At 40.5% G+C, this 27,847-nt stretch overlaps 1 protein-coding gene across 3 annotated transcripts in view; it reads right to left on the minus strand.

Moving 5' to 3' along the window:
* Positions 1 to 27,847, minus strand: part of SLC26A3 (solute carrier family 26 member 3) — a 35,521-nt gene continuing 7,674 nt past the window's right edge. Inside the window, 20 exon segments of one of the 3 annotated variants that reach the window (NM_001242510.2) lie at positions 45 to 419; positions 1,838 to 1,878; positions 3,652 to 3,717; positions 3,848 to 3,990; positions 7,498 to 7,552; positions 9,102 to 9,335; positions 9,919 to 10,014; positions 11,597 to 11,689; positions 11,780 to 11,849; positions 12,996 to 13,102; positions 14,351 to 14,446; positions 17,665 to 17,742; positions 17,848 to 17,961; positions 18,069 to 18,216; positions 21,636 to 21,718; positions 22,104 to 22,256; positions 23,903 to 24,067; positions 25,378 to 25,550; positions 25,803 to 25,913; positions 27,343 to 27,482. In NM_001242510.2, the coding sequence (NP_001229439.1) occupies positions 1,855 to 1,878; positions 3,652 to 3,717; positions 3,848 to 3,990; positions 7,498 to 7,552; positions 9,102 to 9,335; positions 9,919 to 10,014; positions 11,597 to 11,689; positions 11,780 to 11,849; positions 12,996 to 13,102; positions 14,351 to 14,446; positions 17,665 to 17,742; positions 17,848 to 17,961; positions 18,069 to 18,216; positions 21,636 to 21,718; positions 22,104 to 22,256; positions 23,903 to 24,067; positions 25,378 to 25,550; positions 25,803 to 25,913; positions 27,343 to 27,482 (2,149 nt within the window). In that variant the 3' untranslated portion in view covers positions 45 to 419; positions 1,838 to 1,854. 3 annotated transcript variants of the gene reach the window in all.

Genomic DNA, 27,847 nt, shown 5'->3' on the forward strand with positions numbered 1-27,847 from the left:
TTTCAGAAAGCCAACAAAACATTTAATAAAATAAGACACATCTATGTACAATCGAATTTTTAAAAATGGAGATATATTAGTATGAACAGCATAAATTACACGATTCAAAGCAGTGGTGTAAATATACTGCAAAGCGTATGCACAAAGGTGAGTGACTTTGGTGGAAATCTGTCTGTGCTATAAAAATACATATAAACAAAATAATTTTCTTCCTTTGGTAAATCTACAAGGTACAAAATTAAGAGTATTTACACAATTTTATATTAAATATGTGAAAAATACCAAGCTAGAACGATCTTGTTCCAAAGTTTGAAACATAATTCTGTCAAACAAAAATATTCTTCATACAATGTATGAATTTATCAATAGCTTTCTGGGTATAATGTTGTTCTTTATGTGACAGTCAGATGAGGATCCCTCTGAATTTTATGTATATATATATATTTAATTTTTTAAAGTTCATAATAGTTTACATCATTGTGAAGTTTCAGTTGTACATTATTTCCTGTCTGTCCCCATATAAGTGCTCCCCTTCAGCCCCTGTGCCCACCCCCCACCCCCTTCCCCTGGTAACCACTGAGCTGTTCTCTTTGTCCGTGTGTTTATCTTCCACATATGAGTGAAATTATATGGTGTTTGTCTTTCTCTGAGTGGCTTATTTCGCTTAGCATAATACCCTCAAGGTCCATCCATGTTGTTGCAAATGGGATGATTTTTTCTTTTTTATGGCTGAGTAGTATTCCATTGTATATATATATACCACATCTTTTTTATCCAATCATCAGTCGATGGGCACTTGGGTTGCTTCCATGTCTTGGCTATTGTGAATAGTGCTGCAGTGAACATAGGGGTACACAGGTCACTTTGGGTTGTTGATTTCAAGTTGTTTGGATAGATACCCAGTAGTGGGATAGCTAGGTCATATGGTATTTCTATTTTTAGTTTTTTGAGGAATCTCCATACTGTTTTCCATAGCGGCTGCACCAGTTTGCATTCCCACCAGTGGTATATGAGGGTTCCCTTTTCTTCGCACCCTCTCCAACATTTGTTATTTTTAGTATTAGTGATTATAACCATTTTAACAGGCGTAAGGTGGTATCTGAGTGTAGTTTTGATTTGCATTTCCCTGATGATTAGTGATGTTGAACATCTTTTCATGTGCTTATTAGCCCTCTGTATATCTTCTTTGGCAAAATGTCTGTTCATAGCCTCCACCCATTTTTTGATCTGGCTGTTTGTTTTTTTGTTGTTCAGTTGTGTGCGTTCTTTATATATTATGGAGAATAACCTCTTGTTGGATATATGATTTGCAAATATTTCCTCCCAATTGGTGGGGTGTCTTTTTGTTTTGATCATAGTTTCTTTTGCCATGTAGAAGCTCTTTAGTCTGATGAAGTCCCACTTGTTTATTTTTTCTTCTGTTTCCCTTGTCTGAGAAGACATGGTATTTCAAAAGATTCTTTTAAGTTTGATGTCACAGAGCGTACCACCTATATTTTCTTCCAGAAGTTTTATGGTTTCAGGACTTATCTTTAAGTCTTTGATCCACTTTGAGTTTATTTTTGTGTATGGCATGAGATAATGGTCTACTTTCCTTCTTTTGCAAGTGGTTGTCCAGATTTCCCAACACCATTTGTTGAAGAGACTATCTTTTCTCCCTTGTATGTTCTTGGTGCCTTTGTCGAAGATTAGCTGTCCGTAGATGTGTGATTTTATTTCTGGGCTTTCAGTTTTGCTCCATTGGTCTGTGTGCCTGTTTTTGTACCAGTATGATGCTGTTTTGATTACTATGGCTTTGTAGTACATTTTGAAGTCAGGAATTGTGATGCCTCCAAACTCTGAATTATATTTTGATTAGAATTTTGTTTCAAGTGGTACCTGGAAGAAGACAGAAAGTTCTTGTTTTAAGGCTTGTTAAGTTCTATCCCTTTCAGTAATCATATCTTGTATTTAAAAAGAGTATATGTGATCAGTCCAATTAACATTAGGAGCTAGAATTTACCAGAGTTGTCAACGCATTTTTTGTCTTGAAGTTTAATGATCAAATACCTTCCACTGCTACTTGGTAAACATAGACCCATGTGATACCATGTTGTAATATAAGTGTACCTTTTGAAGGCCTTATTTAACTTAAGATAACAATACAATGTGTTGTAGCAATATATTTCCTTATATTTGTTTCAGAGGCCACATAAGCTCCAAAGGACTAAGTGTGCTGGTCAGGCACATTCAGCTTTTACATGGTCACCCCTGGTGGCCTATCCACAACTGCAGATTTATCTTCCTCTAAGTAATGCAAGGAGCTGATGTTAAATGTTTCTTTTCTTTTTAATATGCAGAAACAGGTACAGGATGGTGCTGACTATGTTCTGTTAGACAATTGGTTCTAAGCTTTGATCAGACATGAGGTTTAAATTCTGTTCCTATACTTTATCCTCTAAAACTTGGCGACAATTCTGAATCCAACTGCTGGGCAGTGGGTTTCTGGTAATTCTCTCCCTGTAGAGGACTCAGGCAAGGTGCCAGATTTGGTTTCTCTGGAATCCAGCCCTGGGAAACAGAATCATGGTGTTCTTTTAGGCTCTTGTCTCACCTCAGATCTATCTAACTTTCTGGAATGGCATTTTCATCTAACCTTTTCCTATTTGATATAACTCTTAATAATGGCCCAGGGTTATCTTATGCTATACATTTCTTCTTCATTTCTAATCTAAACTCCTTTTTTCTCTTCTTCTTGGACCTTTCTTCCAATCAGAGAAATCCCACTAGCCACCTCCCATACTTGAAGACGATCACTAGGTTCTTTCTCAAGACCCTCAATTCCATTAATCTTTCACCAAAGGATAGAGCTGGTACAGTACAGGGAACAGAGCACAGGTCTTGGCATCAGACAGATCTTGGTTCACATCCTCCTGTTGTCACTTTGGCTTGTGACCCTAAGCAAAGTTAGTTAAGCTCTCTGCGCCCTTCCTAATTTCCTCATTTGTGAAATGAGGATATCTTCTTTGCATATCGTTGTAAGGATTGAGATAATGAACATAATGTACTTATCATCCACTTGACCTACAGCAGTTACCCATGTTGATTTGTGGTTCTGCTTTTCCCAATCTAGAAACATTCCCTTAAAGGACTGAATGTTCTAGAAATGAATGTTCCATAATGCAATGAAACTATCTATTTAAATGATGATTTGGCAACTCTTTCTAGTAAGGAAAGAAATGAACTTAAGTTTCATTGCTGGGCTAGGCACTGTGTTAGGGACTTCCCACGCACCGAGGAGTCAGGAGGCGTGTTTCAGCTTCTCAGCTCCATCACTAATTCACCCATAAATGGAAATAATAATACTTTCCCTGACTCATGGATTGTTACAAGGCCAGAATAAGATCTTGGTTGTAAGTACTTTGGAAACATAAAACGTTCTCTCTCTCTGCTCAATACAGTATCATTATTTTCCATCCCTTTTTGTGCTGGTCTGAGTTTATTTTCCCCCAAAGTCCCTATGAGATTGGCGTTGCTTCAGTTTTCTAGGGATGAGGCACAGAGGCTCAAACAAGTGCTGAGCTTTTTGCAGCAAGCTGGAAGAGGCCTCACCACTGTGAAGTTTTTTGTTGTCATGTCTAGATAAAGACAAGCCTGTGTAAAGAATCTTACCTGGCATTCCCGATTATGTAATCCTCCATTTGTATTTACGATAAAATCAGTTTTTACTTCTTTTTCCTGAGAAAACCAGAATGGAATTATGGATTAGGAACAATTTTTTTTTTTTTTAACGTGGAAAAATAAAGAGGAGCTTAAGCAGCACAGGTGGTTGGTTAGACAAATGTGAAAGTCACCAAAGAAGTGGTACCTGACTGGTACTAACCTTTGAAGTAATATAATCCTTCTTCATCAAAATATGCAAAACAGCATCATGGATTGTTAAGAAAAATATTGAGTCCTTGACTTCATCGTCAAAAAATTCACACCGTGTAAGCTTCTCAATGAAATCATCTGAGGAGAAAAAAGACAGAATAACAGTTAGGAAGAAGTACTTGTTTCACCCCAGTTTCTCCTTGAGGCTGGGAATTTGAACTTCCGTTGGCAAACGTGCATCTCACTGATGTTGGGTTAAGTGTTTGGGGGCGGCAGTGGTACTAATGCAGTGTACCATTAGTACAGTGTCTTCTAGAACTAAAGGAAACCTTTCCAATAAAATATCCATATAATGCCCTCACGTAAAAAGGAAGAAAGAAAAGGTGTAAATGAGAAGAACTTTTAGTAGTTCCTGGAAGAAAATCAGTCCACTTTACTTTAGGCAGGAGCCTTGTGAGTTAATCTCCTTAGTTAATGATTGGAGCATCAAGTGTGGCTCATTATTAAAAATTGGGATTCCTCTAAAATAGAACCTTTGCTCATGGACCAGTGATATGCTGTGGTTCTGGACTGCCAGACCTGTTATTTACCAGTTACTTACCATGGTCCATTTTCCCAAAGCTGGTGGGTTCCATCAGAAAACATCTTCCTTAGCACCCCACATTTTCTCTCTGGTCATCTCTGAGGAATCCCATTCTTGTAGGTGCTAACCAATACTTGTCTGCACAGAATACTCAACCAAATATTACCTCATGTCTAGTATGTGCGAAGCCCTGGCTGGGTAATATAATGGATCAAAAGATAAATTAGACCTGACTCTTGCCCTCAAGGAAGGTAGAACATTTATATATACCTGTAGTAACGAAGGGAAAAGTGTTGTAGAAGAACAAAGGCAGGAAGCAATCTGATTTTTTTCTTTAATGTTTTCTTAGTTCTTAAGAGAATTCCCAGCTTATTTTAGGTCCTCACCTTTTTGTTGAATGAATGAGAGAGGCACATATCATGTGCTAGGAAAATTCAGAGAAAGTGGGGTAAAGATTGTTTCCTCTTGGTGGGTGTCTGGGAAAACTTGACCAAAACTTGACCATTTAAAAGGATGCCGAGGACTTGGAGAAAGAGGGAGGAAGAGAAGTCACGGAGGTAGGAAAGCCTGTTCACAGGCAAGCTTTCAACATGAACAAGACCTAGCAGTGATGGAGGGAGAGAGAGAGGTCACCAAAACCCAGGATGGAGGCAGGTGGCGCGCCATGGGAAGGAAGGTGATGATCTTAGTCAAGGACTGAGAGGGATGACAGGCAGCAGGCACAGCAGGAAGAGACAGTTTCAAAAAGATCTGGGATGATGGAGAAGGAGTAAAAGTGTTCAGGAAATTAAAGGGTTACCGAGCTCAAGAGAATTTTTTTCTTCTTCTTCTTCTTGCTAAAGCCCCCTGGCACGTAGTTGTATATTCTATTTGTGAGTGCCTCTGGTTGTGCTATATGGGATGCTGCCTCAACATGGCCTGATGAGTGGTGCCATGTCCATGCCCAGGATCTGAACCAGTGAAACCCTGGGCTGCCGAAGCAGAGTGCATGAGCTTAACCACTCTGCCACAGGGCCGGCCCCAAGAGAATATTTTTAATTATAAGGAACCCTTGAAATGAAACTATATCTGTAGGTTTTAGGGATAGGAGCCAGTAGAGATGACAAATTAAAGATGCCAATTGCATGCCTCCCTCGGGACCTGTGCACTTCTCATCCCCTCTCCCCAAAATGCTTTCCCCAAGATCCTGTGAGGGTTGACTCCCTCACTTCATTCCAGTGTCTGTTCAAATGGCACATTATCGGACATCCTTGATTGCCCATCTAAAATAGTGCCCTCCCTGTTGCTCTGTCTGTTAACCCTGCTTTTTTCTTTGCAGCACTTATCATTACCTGAAATGTGTGGGGTTTTTTTTTCCTGAGGAAGATTCATCCTGACCTAAGATCTGTTCTGATTCCTTTTTTTTTTTTTTTTTTTTTTTGCTTGAGGAAGATTCACCCTGAGCTGACATCTGTGTTATTCTTCCTCTAATTTGTATGTGGGTTGCCACCACAGCATGGCTGAGGAGCGGTATAGGTCCACTCCCGGGATCTGAACCCATGAACTCAGGTCGCCGAAGTGGAGAATGCCAAACTCAACCACTACAGCATGGGGCTGGCCCCTGAAATGTGTTTTTATTTGCTTATTAGCTGGCTTTCCCACTAGACTATAAGCTTCATGAGGGTAAAGTCTTGTCTTATTCATGGCTGTATCCCAGCACCCAGAACAGAGCCTGACAAATAGGAGGTGCTCAGTTAGTCTTTACTGAATGTCTGTCATGTCCTGGGAATTAGGTAAGAGACAGGGAATAAGAAGGTAGACAAGACCAATACCTGCCCTGGAAGAGGGTATCACCTATGGGGACACAAGCACAGAAGTGTAGAATAAAGTTATCTGTGTGTACTCTACAGATGCAGACAGTCTGAAGACCATAGTGCTTTCTCTGGGGACGCGAGGAAGTTCTCATAGTTACTGAAGAATAAATTCTTGAAGGAGCTTTCTAGTCAGAAATTGGGATGGGAGAGCATTCTAGCAATGGACAAGGACACTAGTTAGAAAGTTCTTCTCGGGGGCCTAGATGAGAAATGATAAGGGTCTAGATTAAGGCTGTGGAAGTGGAGAGGAAGAGACTGACTCAAGAGGAGACTCACTGAATGTAGAGGAAGGGCAAGAAGGAGAAATTAAAGGTGGCTCCGGAGTTTCTGCTCTGGGTAACTGGTGAGTGGTGATGTAGCGACTGAGGAAAGAAGAACGAGTAGTTTTGGGAGGGAGGGGAATGTGTTTAATTTTGAACAACGTGTATCTGAGGTGCCTGGGGGACATTCAGAGAGTTGAATACATGGGTCTGCAGCTCAGAAGAAAGGTCTGGACTGAAGGTGTAGTTTGGGGATTCATTAACATGTAGACATACTTGAAGCCATCAGCACGTAGGAGATTGACTAGAAAGAGTCTGTGGAATTAAAACTATAGGGTTTAGTGTTAAAGCTTGAGGAAGATACACTGTCAAGGCATCTTGACAAGAGGAGCCAATGTCAGACACTGAGGACCTGCTAAGGTGGTGGGAGGTGAATCAGAATAGTCTTGCAGAAGTCAAGGAGGAGGAGAGCTTCAAAGACAAATGATAAAGAAAGGGCCAAATGCTAAAGTGAGTGCCATGAGAATGAGGCTGGGATGGAGGCGGGTGATCCTGACAATCTGGACTTCACTAACGACCTTGGCAAAGGCAGCCTTCTCAGTGAGGTGGAGCAGAAACCAGCTTGTTATGGGCTGAAGAATCCAGGGAGGCAAGGAGGAGAGAAAACAAGCCTACTTTTTCAAGAAGATTAGAGTAAAATATGGTTATATATCCACTCTTTTGCTGCCTGTTAAACTTGTTTTCAAATTGTAAAGTTAATTACATTACATATTGACACAACTGAAATATAAAGATGCTATTTCTATAGAAATTTCTATCGGCATGGCTACAAATTAGATTTTCTTCTTGGTGATCACACCAAATACCTGTTCTTTGGAGAGGCTGTCTAGATTGAGAGTTGGCAAAGAGCCTGAAGTGATTGGCAGAACAAAAAAACAAAACCACTTACCATCAGTTCCAACAATATACACATCTACCTCGATCCTGATAAATTCTTGGAAAATCTGTTAAAAAGAAAGTACAGCCTCCTTAGACGACAGTTTCACTTGTCAGAAATGGAAAGAAAGCTATCATAATTTATGCCTTATGGGTGATATATTGCCTTCAGAACATTTCACATTTTGAAAAGAGATAATAGTGTAAAGAGACACTAAAGTTAAAAACAAGGCTTTGTGACAGAAAGAAGTAAATGCAAAGGAAAGAAACTCTTTTCTTCAGTAAGAAGTTAAAAATGAGCTCTCTTCAGGGAAGTATAATAGGAACATGTTCTGCCTCAACTCACAAGATGGACTGTGACAATTTTAAAACAGTTTCTTCAGTGGGACAATCTTGACTACAGCTTGCTAGCTACATAAAAGTGAAAGAACCCTATAACCCAGAAGTTGTTCATTATTCCTGTCCACAGTGACTGAATGTATGTAACACCAACAAATCTTTATCCATTTTCCTGGGCTCTAATAAGAACACACACCAGTAGTGACATGAGTAAGGTCACAAAAGGGAAGAAAAGTAGCTTGTACTGTTGATCAATTTAGATGATCATTAATATCATTATTATCATCAATAAACACTTGTAAAACCTCTACTAGGCACTGAACTAAGAATTAGGCCTTTAAAGAAATGGAATGCAGAGTCCCTGTCCTTTGTGCTATACTCCTAGGATCAACAAGTAAATTTTATGTATGTCTGATTATTTTTTCCTCCAAAACTAAAACCAACCAACCAACACATGCAAAAACAGAGAAAAGAAAAAGTAAGCAGTCTTGAGAGTTATGTGATGTTAAGATTTTTTTTTAAAGATAAGTTTGAAGGAAATGAAATTGATGCTATTTTCTAAGTTCGTATCCAGTTCACCCACACTTAATGGATCTCATCTTAGCTCAGCGCTTGGTAAGCAGATTTCTGTGAAAAACCAAGCAAAAGAGGGGGAGATGTGGAATTTCTTCAATTTTCTGTACATCTCTTTCTGCAATTATTTTAGAAACTAATTTATTCTAGAAAAAATACAACAAAACTAGAAAGAAAATAGACTGCCACCCGACTGTTTCAGTCTAGTTTTTAAATCGCATGCGATATTTCTCCTTTTGTGTGTCCACTTTATTTTTTTTTTGAAACAGATTGTTGCATAACCAAGAGAAGTTTCATCAGGTTATAATTGATGAAGATAGAAACAAAAAGACCCACTCTTCCACTTTCTCCCAAGACCTTTCCAAATCGTCTTGATTTTAGGACAATTTAGATACAACGCCCACAAGGATCTGAAGGTATCATAGAACTGGAGTTGATAGGAGGGTGAACATTTGTCTACTTACAGGGTCAGCACACATTAGAAAGGTAGGTTTGGTTGCCTTCAAAATTAATGTGCAGTCTCAAAGGAAACAAACTTTTAAAGAGTTCACTGAATACGCCCCACATACACTCTCACTCCCTCCATAGAATATTCTAAGATTATAATTTACTTAAGTGTGTATTGTCTAAAGGAACAGCCTCCCACAAATAGTTTCTTGCCTTCGGTCACGGATTGGTTGTTTCCATTAAGAAAAAAGAAATTACCTTCTTGAGACCCCTCATTGAAGAAACGTCAAGAAATGACACTGCTGAAAAGTCGAGAATGAGGCTATGCAGGCTGATCTTAGGGACCACGATGTTGAGAGGAAGATCAGCATTCCAGTCTATCTGGAAGGGCAGGTCCGTGGTATTGATTGGCTGATCCAGCTCTTCTATCTCATGGTTGTCCAGCTCTTCGTCGGAATCTTTGAAGTTATCAACGGTACATATACATCCTTTCTGCAAGAGAGGATAATAACGTGCATGATAACTCTGACCAAGAAAACATCGTGTATGTCAAGGCTAACTGGTGAGTTTCTGAAGCACAGATTCAAAGTTGGGTCAAGCAATGGGATTGTTAACTCTTTTCTTTGGAGAACAAAAATTTTCCCAGGACAATAAAAATTTTAAGGAGACCATCAAAGATGCCACTTAAAAATATGACATTAATTGACACATGAAATACCTTATTTATCTGGCATTTCTTTTAAAGGAATGGAATCGACAACTTGAATTAGATTTTACAAAGCTTTTAGCTATAATACACAGAAACGTGGTCAAGAAACTTACTGGTTGCATTCCAAAGAAAATGATCTGAGTCTCACAGGATTAAAGAGGTCCTTCGGAAAATCAAGGAGGCCTAGAAGACTTTTGCCAAATGCTCTAAATTGGTCAGACAAATTGTCAGACATATACCGAGTCAACATGGGTTAAAATTTTGTTCGTTCTAGGAATCAACGCAATATTGAAATTATAGTCCAACTTTTGTTAAATTCTTATATTTTTATATATACTTTTCCCCTCATGAAAAAACCCAACTTACTGGTGTCACTTGTATCAGGCCTTTCTTCTGCATTTTTCGGATTTTCTTCAAAGCTTTCTTGCGCTTGCGTAGAATTCGTAGTGGACTAAAACCAACCTGAAAAAGCCATTGCTCTGTTAAAAGGGCACTGAGTGTTCTGCTAGTTACATGGCAGAATTCTGATGACTTTAAGTAGGATGGGTTGAGGACTTGGGGCAAACAATAAAGACATCTGTAATAAAATTTAAAGGTGGTTCAAGCAACATTACTGTGTCAGACCCATGGTCTGCTCAGCCTGTGTGCAGTCATCGACATTCAAAACCATCCGGGACTTATCCATGAATCATCCACGAATCAGTCTAAACTCTATTTGAATCTGTTGGGGCTTTTGGCCTACATGACTCTCGGGGAATTTTATTTATTTTCTATTTGTTGAATACGGTAGCATTTAGTTAGTATTCTGATTCCATATAATTTTTTTCTATTTAACTTTATATAATTATATTTTATAATATCTATTATTATATGATTTTATTTTGTAATTTTAGTATTAGATATGAGGGGAAGCATCATTTTCCCCTTTCCAAAACAAATGTATTCTTATTGTGGCAATATTTAGCTCCAGAGTAATAAGTAAGGAGCATCAAATTAGGTAATTAAAAACCTTTGACAAAAAAATGTCGTTAGATGGAAAGACACTAGAAGTGAAAAGGACAGTATACAAAGCCATATGTACAATATGATCCAATTTTTGTAAAAAAAATAATTGGGTAGAAAAATATTTGATGCGTACCAAACTAATAATCATAGTTAGGGCTTAAGGCAGAAGCCCTATGCAAGGTACAGAGTAGACCAAAAGGTGTGTTCATGAGTAAGGCCTGAGCTTTTGTTTCTTTGTTTCTTTTCTTTTCTTTTTTTTGGTGAGGAAGATTTGCCTTGAGCTAACTAACATCTGTTGTCAATCTTTCTCTTTTTGCTTGAGGAAGATTTTCCCTGAGCTAACATCTGTGCCAGTTTTCCTCTATTTTGTATGTGGGACGCCACCACAGCATGGCTTGATGAGTGATGCGCAGGTCCACACCTGAGATCTGAACCCACAAATCCTTGGCCATTGAAGTGGAGGGCTCCAACCCAGATGCTATGCCACAATGCCGGCCCTGGAGCTTTTGTTTCTTAACCTTAAAGATTGCTTCTTTGTCATCTCTCTAGTCTACCAGGGATGCTCAGTTGTTATTTAGTGTTAAATATTCATTTGTATTATATTTATTCATTATCATTTATATCATAAACAGGCTTTGCTATCTTGTGCTTCTTTAGAGATGCAGTCAAATATTAAATACCCTCTTGTTTCTGAAGTTGATGCCCAAAGAAAATCTGTGGGACTCTATCTATTAAAAATCAGCCCAAAATCTTGCAGTAAATCTTTTCACTCTGCAGCAGAATTTGATAAAAGGCGACTCTATATTGGACCTCATCCAAAGAGACTTATTTCCCAATACATTAATGGACCCCTTATAAAGTAGTTTCATCTGCTCTGGGACACGGGCCACAAAAACACTCACATAATCCAGCCTCAACAAATGTGAAATCAATGACCCTCTTTAAACCCTTGTTACCGAACAAACATTTCATTCCCAGACGATCAGTGCAATTACCAAAAAATAAAAAAATATAAAGAAGAATAACCCCAAAACCTTACAGCATCGAAAAGTTTCTGCCTAAAGAAACCAATGTTGGCAAAGTAGATAGGAGATGGGCATCTGAAAATTTTTATTCCTTCCGGTTCGTACATCTGTAAGGCAGAGAAGTAATATTAGACGGTGCCCATCAGACTCGTATTAGTATAATTTGGCAAGTCAAAGTAAAAAAGGAATCTCCTTACGTCAGAGTAATCTTTTCTGTTCTTGTAGATGTTGCTCCTTCCGACATTAGCCAGCGTGCTGCATTTTGGACTGGAAGGAAAGCAACACCAGGTGAATCCTTCATGCATATTAGTTAGGCCTGTAAGGCTGACACTGATTTTTTCCTAGGACACCAAGGCAGGCTCACTTTTCAAAATTTATAAGGTTGGGGAATCATCATGCCCTCACAGACCCTGGAGGGCAAACACCTTGTTTTGCTCACCCTCCCTCAGCTCCCAGAACAATAGTGCCTCCCATCTACCGCATTCCAGTTCATAAAGCACTTCCATACGCCTTAGCTGTTTTCAGTCTGAGCAGCCCAGTTATTTGGTGAAAAAAGGCAGATATGAGTGCCCAGTTGTATAGACGAGGACATGGAGAAGTACAGTGATTTACCTATGGCCACTCAGTTTGTCTCTATGGTTGATGGGTCCCCAAGAAATTAATGAAAATATAAATGAATAAAAGAGTGCGGGAACATTTCAATACAAATGTATCCTGTCAGTCAAGGATTAACTTTTAACTATGACAACAACTTCTGTTCTAAAACTTTCTAGCTCTCAAGAAGCCTTATTTCTCTGGCACACCGTGTAATCGAACATAGGCTGAGTGATCACATGGGATGACATATGGCAGAGGTTTAAGAGTCAAAAGATGTTTGGAATGGATGACTGTTAAGAATCCAGAATTCTAAGCAAGTTTCCTGGAATTTTAGGATGGGAGGGGTCTGTGAGAAATTCTCTAATCCAGCTCCATGTTTTTCAGGTGGGAATACAATCTAACAACCTCTAAAAAGGAACAACTCCCCCAGACACGCGGACTCTCACGGTCTTCGCAATAACACATCCTCAGGTTTAACGAGTTTAGGGCAAAGACACGAAACCCGCTTAAAATATAATGACTTCCAGTTTACAACTGGGCAAACAGATGCAGAGATTTTTATGATTTCTTTGAATGGCTGTCAAAGGAGGAAGCAGACTAAGAACTGGTGGGAGCTGGGCTGATGCTGTTAGGTCTGGCCGTTCTCTTGCCCTTCAGACCTTGGGGTGAGCACTCTGAGGAAGAACAGACTGGCCAGTCTTAATAGACATGCATGCCCATGCCTATCCCCCAAACTACTTTCCCTTAAAAGAGGACTTTCTCTTCCGACATGGGCAGGTGAAAGGCTGCAAAGACGAAAGCACGAGGGGCACTCACAATTGGGTTCTGAACACGATGGTTAAGAGCTGGAATGCTACGCTGGCTGCCAGGCCTAAGCCGAGGCCCAGGACAATGGCAAAGATGAAGGTCATGATCCAAATTAGCTGTAAAAAGAAGGCAACACATACACTACAATTTACTCTGATCGAAGTACAGGGTCTTAGTTCCAGAGCTATGAGACAGCATGAACTTCTAGGGCCAACAGAAGAGGTTGCAAGCTTATGGGAGAAGGGACCAGCTTGAGGTTCTGAGGCACGAAAACACAAGCAAATACAAAAAAAAAAAAAACCCCATAGAGAGTGTATCCATTTCTAATCCCATCCCTGAACCAGTTAAGGAAACGATTGAGTATTCATCACTGCTAAAATTCCAGAGCCAGTTGCTCTTTGTTAAAATCAACGAACGAAGTAACTGGTAGAACCTACACTAATCTCTTACTTTTGGTCTCTGATTTAATTAATGGCTTCTATCTTGACAAGATTTTTAGCATACCAAAAGGGTGTTAAAATCCCCAATGATTATCTACCAGGAATAAAAGTCAACCAAGTGTAGCTTATTACTTCATGCTCGTTAAGTACCAAGGGCTGTGGTAACAAGCATTTTTATGCCACAGACTTTGACCCTGATATAATCAGGGCCGTTGCTTCTCATAGCAAGGCATGTTGAGAGCGAGGCGAGCCTTGATAGAGTATTTCCGAAAGGAACGTTCAGAAGTTAAGTTCTTCACTGATTCTCTGGAAACTAACATATGATGTCATGAAGAACAGAAGCAACACAGACCCTAAAATTCAGAGTTTCTGTGGCATTCGGGATGACTGCGAGAACTTTTTGCACAGACCTCAGGAAGTTCCCTGCTAGTGTTTCACGGAGCATTTCCTACCTGCAAGTGGCTCATCCTTTTAAGTTAAAATCCCAGAGAATGATCATTAGAGTACGCAGTTTAAAGACAGCAAATAAAACAAACTAAGGTTATCTGAACAGATATATAAAAACAAAATTTCACTTAGTCTACAATATAAATAGGCACTTTTTTTTTTTTTTGAGGAAGATTAGCCCTGAGCTAACATCTGCTGCCCATCCTCTTCTTTTTGCTGAGGAAGACTGGCCCTGATGACATCCGTGCCCATCTTCCTCTACTTTACATGTGGGAACGCCTGCCACAGCATGGCTTGACAAGCAGTGCCTTGTCCACACCCAGGATCCGAACTGACGAACCCCAGGCCACCAAGAAGCGGAACATACGCACTTAACCGCTGCGCCAACAGGCCAGCCCCTAAATAGACACTTTTTATGATGGCATTAAAATGCCATCCTGATTTCTCTCTCTCTCAAATTCCGTTGCCTCTACTTACGCAATCATACTTGTCCTTTCGCCACAGTCTTCCTATTTCGGCAAACTGCATCAGCATTCCCTTTAGGTTTCCAAGGGCTAACGCAGCCAGGACAGACTGTGAAAAACATAAACAGCAGACGCACTTGAAGATAATCAAATAACCCATCTAGAAGCAAAGGTGAAGGTTTAGATAAGCGAGTCCTTAAAGGCCGCAAAGTATATCAAAGGATACGTGCTTTTCCTGTGTGCAACGCCATGCAACACACTCCAGATCTGGGACTCTGACCTGACCCCAGGTATGACTTTGTCTCCACCACAGTGACAGTGACCGGCCATAGATGGTCTGATAGCACTTACCATCCCGTGCCTTGAGACAGAGAAAGGCAGATCTTAAGATCTATGACTAATAAATTCTTCCTGATTAGAGACAGTCTACGGTGTGTTTATTTATTGGAAGTGGGTAGAGGGCGGTTGCTCTTTGTAAAAAAAAAAAAATGAAAGAAAAAAGCCTGGGGAACTTGGGGTCCTGAAATCAGAATTCAGACCTTTGATGATGATCAGCCATCATGCCATTTTGTAAGAGGGAGCTGAAGAGGTTGCCACAGACTTGAGGCAGACTCTCTGGGACCATGTGAGCCATAGCTGTCCTGTTGCCTGCAATATCCCAGAAGCCACCATGGTAAATGTACACAGGATGGGCTTAATTATTCAATGCATGCGTGGAGGAGCTAATGAATTACTATTTCCCAAGCCAGTACTAAGCACCCAGTAGGGTAGCCTCTTTGAAGAAGCCCTGATGTTGATACCCCTGAACAGCAGATTCACCAAGAGTGGCCTGGGAGGTAAACCAGCTCTGCCACAGCAATACATCAGCCTCTGTGTCTTCACGTGCCAAAGTGAGATAACTTGTCTCCTAGGAACTGTGATAGTTACAGTGAAAAACGCTGAATAGCCAAGTATGCTCTCTTCCTTCTTTGAATTTTAACACAACGGTAGGAACGTGTCCCCAACCCCCGCCCCCAATTCAAGCTGTTCCATTCTGAGTGGACTATGGAATTTGTATACTGATTACTTTCCTACCATAAAAGCATAGCATACAAAGAAAAACCAAACATAGTTTTATATTCTTATGTTAAAGATAATTTAACTGATCTGGGCATTTTTGATTTTCACAAGTAAGATTTATGATTTAATACCTAACCAGTTCATTTTACCCACTTCTGTACATTGTTTAGAAGACTGAATATGGTCTTAAGTGACTTTAAAAGGGAAATTGCACACAAATGAATGTCAGTTAAAAACTATGAAAACTGAATGACGTCTGTAACCTAGTTAACAGCATTGTATCACCGTCAGTGTATTGGTTTTGATAATGGACTATTGCTATATAAGATGTCACCACTGTGGTAGCCGGGCCAGGGCTCCACAGGACTCGGTACAAGAAGCCTCCCGCTTTGGGGGACTCTAGTATCAAACATGTCACCTGCAGAGGAGACATCATTTTTCTTTTTAATAGGCATTATTTCTCACCTGGATGGTATTCCACAGAAAAACAATTTTTAAATATTTACATGGAAATATATACACAATAAAGCCCTTTAGAAAATAAACATTACCGGGCACGGGGAAGCTACAGAAAGGAAATGGGGGATAATTTTACCAGGAACCAGGATCCATTCTGCAACTGACGTCAAGGATTAAATACATATGAAATGCTTAGAACTTGGCTGATGCTTAGTCAGCACTCAAGAAACATCCATTATTAGCTATTATTATGGGCTATTTTGCTCTCATATGGTAAAAGAAGCGAACCAGCTCTTCCGGTCAAACAGACATTCCAGACCCAATGGTCTGCAAAGAACCGGTCACGTGGATCCTTCATAGCAGGAGCTTTGATTAACATCCGAGACAATGTCACTGGATGTGGGTTACTCACGAGAAAGATAGGACTTTAAGTGACAACTGTTTCTTTAGTTGACATGGGTGAGGTAGCACCCAAGTGTACAACTGGGCAGAAACACACTAGAGCAGAATCTTCTTTCTAGGGGGGGTCTTGTGTGCATTTATTTTTATTGAGACATACATTCTTCCATTTCTTTGGTGGTGACTTCTTGACTCCTTTTATGCCATTCCTTTGCGAATCAGTAGGTCAGTGCATGGAGACTGCGTATTTTTGGCAAACAGCGCTGTGCACTGCTTGAAGACAGATATGGCCAGTGAGGCCCTTTGGGATGACCGCACTGAGGGTCCAGAAACCTGGGACCAAATTCGCATTCCAGCCACTAACCCACAAGGAAGAAGGCCTGGATATTGACCAATAGACATTGGTGGGCCGTGTCATATCCCTACGTCCTTTTCAGTCAGAAGTGTAATAGAATGTTTGTAGAATAATAAAAATAATAATAATATTAACAATAATGACTCGTTTACTGCGTGTATCTTATGCCATGCCCTAGGCTAAGCCCTTCACGTGCCTTATTTCATTTGACTTTCACAGCAACCCTGTGAGGTGGAGACTATTTCTCTCCCTATTTTACGAATGGGGAACTTGAGGTTCAGAGAGGTTAAATGATTTGCCCAAAAGCAAACAGATAAGAAGTTTCAGAGCCAGGATTAGAAGTAGGTCTATAGGACTCTAGAACCAGCGCTCCATGGACTACCTCAAAATCATATTAACACCACAGAGAACCGCGTATTTGCTATCATCTGGTTTCGTAGAAATCTTGTTTTCCAGGGTCTGCGGCTCTGTTTTCAAATCTGGGCGCTGTAGCCGTTTACAAAGCATTAACCTAACCCCATAAAGGACGGTTCAGGAGAGACGGACAGAGCAGTAGGAGCTGGAGGTGTGAGGGCTGCGTCCAGCTGCTCGCTCCCATCCTGCCATCTGACAGCTGAGGTCTTGGAGTCAAACCAAACTCTGGGCGCTGCAGGGCGTGTTCCTGAGCACAGGCTGTGTGACTGGTAGCACCATTCTCTGAATTAGATAGAGGCCCTGATTACCTCATCCTCAAAGAAAATCTTCGCTTCAGCCAATCTGTATTGAAGCCACAGCGCCAGGTGCCTTGCTGTCTAAACATTAATTATATGCAAGGCTACAAACAGGAGAAGAGTAGCAGATAAGGTAGTTTGGGCATCTGCATTCTTCACATTCATAAAATGCTGCCAGGGGAAAAATAAATATTTTTGGCCCATAGAGTTTTGGTTGAGAACACGTTCGTTTGTAGCTGCCTCATTTTTCCCTAGTTTAGTTTGTGCTTCTAGAGTTTAAGAACCAGAGCTCTTCATTCCCCACCCGAAGGAGAGAGAGAGTAGCCGAAGAGAGAGGAGTCTCACCTTTTGTAGTGGCTCCAGGAGAAATCCAATGGCCACAATCACAATCAGGACAATGACAGCAGAGAGAATGCCAGCGATCTGTGAAGAAGAAAACATTCTCATCACAAAGTCAACCTGCCCCCTGGCTCGGATCGCCCAGCGACGAATGCCAGGATGGCCTTGGCAGCAAAGATCCTGAAATACCTGCGTTTTGCCTCCGGTGCTCTCCTGAACCCCGGATCTGGAGAGGGCGGTACTCGAGGCAAATCCTCTGAATGATCCACCGAAGATGTTCCCCAACCCCAAGGCTATTAACTCCTGACAAGAGAACAAGGAAGAATCTTTTTCAGAAGTGGCACCATTGATATTATGTACACAAAATATTAAAGTTGCCTAATTAGACCTGGCGTAGGTTGTAAACTTACCTGATTGCCATTAATTGGATAATCATATTTGAGGGAATAGACACGGGCGACCGAAAAGGCCACCGCAAAGCCAACGATTGCAATGCCAAAGCTGTCGCCGATAGTGTCTTGGAAAATCTTCGGGTCAGGTTGGATCGGGGGCTGAAATCTGAAATTGAAATTAAGCAAGTCTGAATATCACCAGTCTGCTTTTGAACCTTCAATGGCATCCATCCGCTCTCGGGAAAAGTCCAAATTCCTTAGCAAGGCCCCGATCTACCCCCCTCCCCTTCTTCTGCTTAATTACTACTATTTCCCAGAACGCTCCAGCCACACCAAGATTTTTTTTTGTTTGTTTCTCAGAGGTGTCACCTTTTCTCTCACCTTGGAAGCTTCTACTTTGCTGTTCCCTCCGCCTGAACCATTCATTTCCCTCATCCTCATCCTTCCTTGCAGAAAGTCTTCCCTCACCACAAAACTCAAAGTTAGGTGAGATTCTCGTGTTTCCCCAGCTCTTGACACCTCTCTTCCCCAGCTCCCCACCTCCACTCCCCCAACTCTCCTCCCAGACACAGAGCAGGGACTGTGACTTGTTCGCTATCCTGTGACCAGGACCGAACACTCTTCATGGTGTGTATCAGGTGGTCAATAATTGTTGAGCAAATCAATGAATGAATGCTATCTAGGCTGAGTTGTGCTTCACTTCAGAGTTTAATTAGCAAGAATTTGGCTACCAGTGAATACTTTGGAAGCTATTATCTTATTATTGAAAAGCAATGTTGCCTGAATTTGATACGAGAATGTATATCCAGCCCAATGATAGTGGTACATCTGATACGATTTTGCTAGTATAACCACATTATAATGTACACTTATATCCCCATAAGCTTCACGCAAAAGGTCTTAGATCCCACTTGTATTGTTAGGTTGGGCTGCAAAGCATCAACCACAATGCCTCCAATAGTTATCCATGGATGAAGGCTCTCGGAGCAAACAACTCTGAGCCAAGGAAAGCAGGAAAGTCTTCCCTCCACTGATAACAATAACCTTTCATGGAAAACCCTTCGCAAACAGACAGGCCTTGGACTCTGCCCTGCGCTCGACAGAACGCAGGGCCACCTGTGGCCCTGATGGGGAGCGGGTTTGCATTTAAAGAGATACCTTGTCAGGGAAACGTTCAAACCGCAGAGGACCCTTCTGTCCTTACACCTCATGAACTTAAATATCCTTTAGAGCAGTTAAGTGATATTTACTAACAGTATTATAAAAGACACAAGTATCTCAAACTCAACATCAATTTACTAAAACACTCAGCTCCTATAAACGTCTATCTCTGACAAAATTTATTGGAAGTGGGTTCATCGGATCCACTCAACTTGTAACTGCTGTTCATGTTTTGTGAATATCTATGTTAATAAATTTTCAGCTATAATTTTGAAGAAGTACTGTTATCTCATATTCTGCAGCTACCATGAATCAGAAAGTTAGCTTGGAATATTGTTTTTTTTAAAAAAAACTAAAATAGGTGATACAATTAAAATTCTCATTTTATACCAAAATAACCAGAAGCCGGCTATTATTCTTTTCTCCTAGACTCTAAACACCATGGATGATGCGATGGACGCTTACAATCTGAAAACTGGGTTTCACGTCTTATCTCTGCTCCTTACCCTCCCTGAGCCAGTTTCCTCGTTTGTAAAGTGAGGATGATAACACTTGTTCTCTTTTCGTCATAGTTTTTGTGGGAGGGTCAAATAAAATAATGAATGTGAATACTAGTTACACACTGTAAAGTACAAAGAACCTGTTAGCTATTTTTATGGGATCCCTCTGGAAACTGAATATATCCTTTGTGTTTCCTTTACTGTTTCAATGATCACTTTCCTTCAGCCAAATTACTCGCATCCAGCGTTTGACTTCACTGAATCGCTTCTAAGGTGTCATCCGCATTAATAGCAGATTAACAAGAATTAATAATCATTATCTTCCAGTTATATTCTATTTGCAATTATCGGAAATTTAAAGTGTCCACTCAATCAACACCCAGAAAAAATCGGAGGGTAAAAAGCTTGTAAAGCACCTAGTCCGTAATTAAGGTGCTAAATTACTAATAGTAGTCATGCAGAATGAACGCTGGCTGCAGGCCAGGCACTTAGGCACGTCACATGTGCTAACTCAATCCTTACAAGAGTGCTGTGTGATAGCCACTGTTCTTGGCCCCGTTTTTATAGCCAAGGCCATTGAGGCACAGAGTTTAGCCATTGAGGCCCAGGTCAAGAAATGAGTCAGAAGTAAATCCCAGGCACTCTGCTTCTAGAACACGTGAGCTTACCTACTAGGCCACACTGTCTCTCTGTAGAGTGTAACGATTAATAAATGTGAGTTAACTCCTTCCCCCACCCCATACACACTGTGGAGAGAGGTCCATCGACATTTAAAATATATTTACTAAGCAAAGTCTCTAAGATTATAACTCAGTGACCTAAAGCTTATCTTTTGTCTCCAAAATGCTTTGTGACAGATCTGCTTGAAGTTTGTTTGCATCTATCTCTATCAATCTATCTCTTTATCTGGTTTATGTCTCCCAAGACATTTAAATAAAATGTAATCACTTGAAAGTTGCAGAGTGGAGAGAAACCCTAGAAATAACCCTTCAGCTTCAGCCTAATTCCTACCTAAAAACCTTTTCAATTAAGAGTGATGTTTGAGATTCAATAAGTGTAGCACATACCTAGCGACAAAAATATTGGTTTTGCCTTAAAAATATATATACATTTGATTGTAAAAGAATTTTGCTATTTTTAAGTCAACAATACATATAAATGCTAATTCCTGGAATTCTCAAATACTCCTTAAGCACGAGGAGGGAGGGAGCGAGGTCTTTTCTCTTTTCTTTTTTTTTTTTTTTTTTAATAGGAACACAACCTTTCCTTATTAGTAAGCAAGTTGGAAGAAATTCATGCTACGGTCAGAGGGAGAGGAAAGAGCACAAAACGTCTCCCGTGTCAATCCAATAAATGCAACAGAGCACATTTTCAAATTCCTCCTACTGACGGGACCTCCATTCTTTTGTGGCTGTGGGAGCTGTCCTGGCCTTGGGAATCTGATCACGAGGAAGGACAGAGTGTGCCTGTCTGGCTGGCTCCGGCCATGTGCCACAGGTATCCTTCAGCGTCTCTTTTGAACGGTCAGAACCTGGCTCCAGCAACCTCAAACAAAACACGGCATACTGTTTATAGTAATTTATGGACAAGGAAATCTGGTTTCGCTTGGTTCCTTCTTATAAGGAGAAGCAGGTTTCATTTGCCTATTTTTCCATTTTCACGATTTCACTTCTACTTGCGGCTCGTTAGTCCCTGCTTGTCTGATTTGTGAATTCTTCCGCCAAGAGAAACTTTCTGATATTGAGAAGGGCAAACTCACGTCTTGGTGGCTCCTTCCTAGAAGGAGGGTGGCGAGCTTTCCTCAGGGATGCTAGACCCAGGAACGGGTCTGACCTGGATTAATGCACTTCAGCTGTGGTCTTCCGTAACTACGGCTTACTCCCTAATGGGTGCTTGGAGATGCCATCAGAAAAGACGCACTTACCCACTGTTCATCTTCCCAACCACGGCCACGTTAAACCTGGTTTTGAAGTCAAAGCCATAGGATACACCTGCCGCGATCACAGTCTGCAAAGTTTCAAATTGCCCAAGTTAGAAATGTAATACCACTGCCAAAAAACACGACTCGACCTATTAGATTAAAAAAAAAAAAATGTCCTGAGGCATTTCTAATGTGCCACTGTTGAGAACCACAGCTCTAATCTATTGACTTCTCAGAAGTCTTGTTCTTGGCACCATCCTTGTCTTAAACGGAAGAAAATCAACCCAAAATCAGAAAAAGAAGTTATTAAATTCTGAATGAGGAGAAAAACCATACACATATTATACCCAGAAACTGCAGAGATGGCACCTGCCCTGAAAAAGCCTCCTGATCTACAGATGGTAAAGGGCTTTTGACATAGAAACATGAGACGCATGAATTACGAAAGGAAGTCTTCAAACAATCTGTTACCATGATGAGTTCGATTGGGATGGGCACTGGAAGTTTGGCTTTGAAGCGCTGGTTAACTTCCTTAACTGCAGATACAACCACGAGGATAATTAAGGCCGTCACAAGGTCTGCAATATTAGTCTTCTCTATTTGTGTGAACACGGATTCAAGTACCTAAAATTACAAGCACAAAAAAACACCCAAGTGCTATATTAATGTATAATTTAGATACCACACTTCGTTATTTCCAAATAGATAAAAATGAATGTTGAAGCAGAAGAACTGACATGGATTGATAGAGATTCTCTGTTCTGCTCATGTGAATCATGAATGAGTAACTGTAGAAACTAGCGTGGAGATATGAGAAGGGTAAGTTCAACATAGAGTGAGCACCACCCTGGTTTAGGGATGCTTCTAGAATTTTTTCTGGAAATCTCTTTGGCTAGTGTCAAATTTTCTTGGATACTTTTCACAATTTTATAACCAGTCTCTTCTGCTCTTAGGTGTCTTCGGCCATTGTTTTGTATTTCGCAATCATCACTATTGCTCTTTTTAAGGTTAAGAACCTTCACATGTCTTAGTTTACTCTCTGCGTCACTTTTGGAAATTCGTTCCCTGGCTAACTGTGAACTGTGCATAATCTTAATTCTCGAAGCCAGCGGGATCCTGTATCCGTGGGATCCAGACAGCTCAAGCAGGCCCAAACGAGATCCCAAACTGCTCCTAGAACTCTCTACTTCTGGAATAGCTCTGGATGAGAGTGAGAGAGTGTTAATTCCGGTTTGGAGCAAGTTCTGTCTCAGGCTCCCAGACACGTCGTGATAGAAGCACTAATAATCCCAAAGCCAGTAAAAGGAAGGAAATAACAAAAATCAGAGTGGAAACAAATTAAATAGAGACTAAAAAGACAATAGAAAAGATCAGTGAAACTAAGAGCTGTTTTTTTTTTTGAAAAGACAAAGTAGACAAAGCTTTAGTTAGACTCACCAAGAAAAAAAGAGAGAGGACTCAAATAAATAAAATCAGAGGCACTAAGAACACTGTTCTAGAGCACATGCTCTGGAGGAGGAAAGAACCACTGTCCTATTTACATATTGGCCAATTTCCTCTTGCTTTATAAACAGGGATATGTAAAAGAGTCGGAAGAACTTCAATTCTAAAAGAACAACATCTGCTTTTTAGAAATAAGGAAGCATTATCACTCAATGAGCACATTTCTTCCAAAATAAGATTTTGAGGGGCTGGCCTGGTGGCGTAGGAGTTAAGTTTGTGCATTCTGTTTCAGTGGCCTGGGGTTCACCGGTTCGGATACCGGGCATGGACCTACGCACAGTTATCAAGCCATGTTCTGGCAGTGTCCCACATATAAAGTAGAGGAAGATGGGCACAGATGTTAGCTCAGGGCCAATCTTCCTCAGCAAAAAGAAGAGGATTGGCGGTGGATGTTAGCTCAGGGTTAATCTTCCTCAAAAAGAAAAAAGAAAGATTTTGAGAAAATTTTAAAAACTTGGGAGAAAATATTAAAGCTTTTAATAAAGTACTAAGTTTTTTTTTTCTTTTAAGTAATATTTGAGTCCAATCTAAGAGAAGTGGTACTTAATTTCTGCTGTGTACATTAGCTATATGGTAGATGTGGTTGATTTTCAGTGTTGTTCTCTCGGCCACTAACTTTTTCTTAATGTGAATTCATTTCATAACCCATCGATTTCCTGGAAGTTGTAGGTAAGCCCCACAGCAAAGACATGGAAGGAGAGTTCTCCCAGAAACATCATCATGAATTTTGTGTATTTTGATATTTTTTAAGCACAAGAGATACTTACTTTGAAAATTGAAAATGGATCTGTGTGTGCCGGGACAGTCAGCTGAAGAATAAATTTGAGTTGGGAAACCAACACGTGAATAGCAGCAGCTGTGGTGAAGCCACTGATTAGGGACTCAGACAGATATATCACCACGAATCCAATTTGCAGAACCCCCAGGAGCAACTGGAAAGAGAAGGGCATAGGCCTCTGTCAGCGTATGTAGACTACGAATGCAGCTCAGCAGCCTACAGGACCAGCTATTGAAAGGATTCAAAATGTGAAGGCTCAGCCTGTGCATGTATGTCTTGAAGAAGCAGGTGTCCCTGCTTCCTGGAACACATCCTCTTCAGGATTCCTCCTTCTCTTTCCCTCCTCCATCCCACCCCCCAAGGTGAAATGTTCCATGGTGTTCAAATAGCGTCTAAGGCTAGTACACCCCCAAGAAGTCACAGGCTCTCCCTGCCTTGTCTAAGGTGCTGCATCTTTAGAAGACTTACCCATAAGCCTTTCATAGCAGAATCTTATTGAGCATAAGCCCTCAAATTTTCCCATGTCGCTTTAGGTTACGCTGTCCAGCGGCTATAGCACACATGGGTGAGCATCCATTCGTATCCCCTCAAACAAGTCGCTCGACTTTTGTAAGAAATACATAACTATGTATTGGACATAGAAGTGTTCAGTTTTAACTGGGGGCAAAAGTGGATAATTCCCCTACAGCATCAGTATTTTTCAATAAAGTGAATAGACAGATTCTCCTTCCCCTTGGGTACCTCGGCTGCCTTTCCACTCCCATCTCTGGATGCAGCCAGAGCTGTAGACAGGCAAAGGCACTAGGTTCAGAAATGTATTCAAAAGACCTGACCATGCTGTTTGTCAACAGGATACACCACTAATGTCCTTGCATATATTGATTTTTTCTTTCTTTAAGGAATGGTCCTAACCAATAATATCACTAACCGTAAACTTAGACAACACCTTGAGGAGTCTGTGACATTTTCACTACTCAGCAATGGTGTCAGAGGTGTGGCCTCAGTGTGAGGCTTTAGGTCCCTCCATAATCATCCTCTGCTTTCCCCAAATCTTTGATATGCCCAAATCCCTTCCGACTAGATTACAGTCCCTGAAGAATTAGAAAGAAAAAGTTCCAGAGCTGCCAGTGTCACTATTATTTGCGTATAGTTGTGTCTAGTGACTATATCATTTCCAGGTGTTTTATTGAATTGAGCGTTTCACTCCTCACCACGTGTGCCTCCCTGTTCCCATTTCTCCTTCTCTCTAGACCCACATTCACTTGTCTTTGCAAGGTGGATCTGCCCCTCCACTTCTGGTTGTGATGAGTGATGCTTCGTCAGTTATTTCCTATGGGCCACTAAAGGAGGGATACAAACCAAAGGGAAGAGTGGGGAGGGTTGGCAGAAGGAGGAGAAACAGAAAGATTGTACCCATCAGGACAAGCAGTTCAGGGAGGGCAGATTACATGAGAAAGTGCTCACCTGGATGATTCCAGAAAGGATTGTGACCATTGCAGCCACCATCACTTTCTGTTCTTCTGAGGACGAATCCAAATCATCACTTATTGAGGTGTTATTCCCACCAGTTGGACTGGTTGTTGAAGTGACTCTCACAACTACTGCTCCCACCATCATACTCAGAACTGGAAATGGACCTAATTAACAAGATGGATTGTAGTCAATATACGGCTCCCTGGGCACAATTGTCTTTCAACCATAACATAGCATATAAAAAGACTACCGTCTGTAGCTCTGGTCTCCTTTCCCAAGTCCCAGTCCTAATTCTTACAAGAAACTATGACTCCTCTCCTGGATTCTGCACAATTTGGAATTGATACATCGTGTGACGAATAGAATTAATAAAGAAAAAGCAATGTGAGTATTAATTAGCCCAATAATTCACTTACCCACAGATATGTGTCTAGAAGTGCCCAAGAAAAAGTAGATTATGACTGGGAAAAAGGCTGCATACAACCCATAGCTTGGGGGCACGTTGACGAGCAGAGCAAATGCTAAACCTGTAAATACACAAGATTCAGGGTCCTTATTTCGTGCAAGGGGAAGCAGAAATTCTCATTAGTTTCAAGTAATTAAGATGGCACCTTAAAAATAAATTACTTTATTAACTGAAATGTATCAAAGATGTAAATATAAGAGCTGAAACTACAAAACTCTTAAGAGAAAACATGGGTGTAAAATTGCTTTTAATTTCGTTGCTTCTGCTGTAGGTGTCATTTCTAAGAAACCACTGCCTAATCCAAGGTCATGAAAGAGAATTACAGAATCTGTGGCCTTTGTGTATGGTTTCTTTCACTTAACATAATGTTTTCAAGGTTCATCCATGTTGTAGCATGTCTGGGTACCTTATTCCTTTTCATGGATGAATAATATTCTATTGTGTGGATATACCACATTTGTCTATCCTTGCGTCAGTTGATGGACATGTGGATTGTTTCCACTCTGTGGCTATTATGAATAATTGTAAAATTGGGCTCCATCAAAATGAAAAAATATGTTCTTCAAAGGATATTGTCAAAAAAGTGAAATGACAACCCACAGAATGGGAGAAATAATTTACAAATCGTATCTTGGATAAGGGTCTAGTATTTAGAATATAGAAAAAAGACGCTTGTAACTCAACAATAAAAAGACAAATAACCTAATTTTAAAATGTGCAAAAGATTTAAATAGATATTTCTCCAAAGATATACAAATGGCCAGTAAGCACATGAAAAGATGCTCAACATCATTAGTCATTAGGGACATATAAATGGAAATCATAATGAGATACCATTTCATACTCACTAGGATAGCTAATCTAAAAAAGGCAGACAATACCACATCTCCAGGAGGATGTGAAGAAATCTGCACCTTCATACATTGCTAGTGTGTTACCATGTGAGGCAGCAATTACTCTCCTAGGTACGTACCCAAGAGAATTCAAACACGTTTGCACAAAAACTTGTACACAAGTGTTCATAATAGAATTATTCATAATAGCCACAGAGTGGAAACAATCCACATGTCCATCAACTGACGCAAGGATAGACAAATGTGGTATATCCACACAATAGAATATTATTCATCCATGAAAAGGAATAAGGTACCCAGACATGCTACAACATGGATGAACCTTGAAAACATTATGTTAAGTGAAAGAAACCATACACAAAGGCCACAGATTCTGTAATTCTCTTTATATGAAATGTTCAGAATAAGCAAATCCATAGAGATAGAAAGTTGTTGCCAGGGGGATGGATGGAGAGGAGAATGGAAAGCGACTGCCAGTGGGCAGGAAATTTTGGGGGTAGTGGTGGTGAAAATGTTTTGGAATTAGATAGTGATGATGGTTGCACAACCTTGTGAACATACCAAAAAACTCTGAATTGTACACATTAAAATGACGAATTTTATGAGATATGAACTGCATCTTGAAAAAAAAGTTACCTTGCAGTACGGCCACCAGCCCAGTGCTGATTCCAGAAACAATGTCACTGAGTAGCCATTCCTTTATCTGATATGCTGGCAACCAAGATGCTATGGGGAACAAAGAGAGGGCAATTCTCTTGGCCTTTTTAGTGGAACAGCTGAAAACATTAAAAGCCGCAGGTCATTAATTAATATAACAATTTAAGCTTAGTACCTAACTGTGGGTGAAAAATTGACATAGATGATAATCTATTAAAGAATAAACTAGTACTTTCACTAACTTTCCCACCAACACTCACCTCCTTACCCATATCAACTGCCCCCTGCCACCATCAAAGGATTTTTTTAAAAGAAAAATGCTGCTTTTCTTTAGCCTTAATAGATCTTATTTATCATCCTCAGCTTGAATTGTACAACATTTCAACTGCGAATTTTCCTCTCTCCTCATCTGTTAGTCCTCTGTGATAGAAAGATTTGTAGAGGCTACCTTTCCAGCTTTGGCAGGGAGTAGGAGGTTTGGAAA

The sequence above is a fragment of the Equus caballus genome, chromosome 4 (genome assembly GCF_041296265.1).
Source record: "Equus caballus isolate H_3958 breed thoroughbred chromosome 4, TB-T2T, whole genome shotgun sequence".
Taxonomy (NCBI): domain Eukaryota; kingdom Metazoa; phylum Chordata; class Mammalia; order Perissodactyla; family Equidae; genus Equus; species Equus caballus.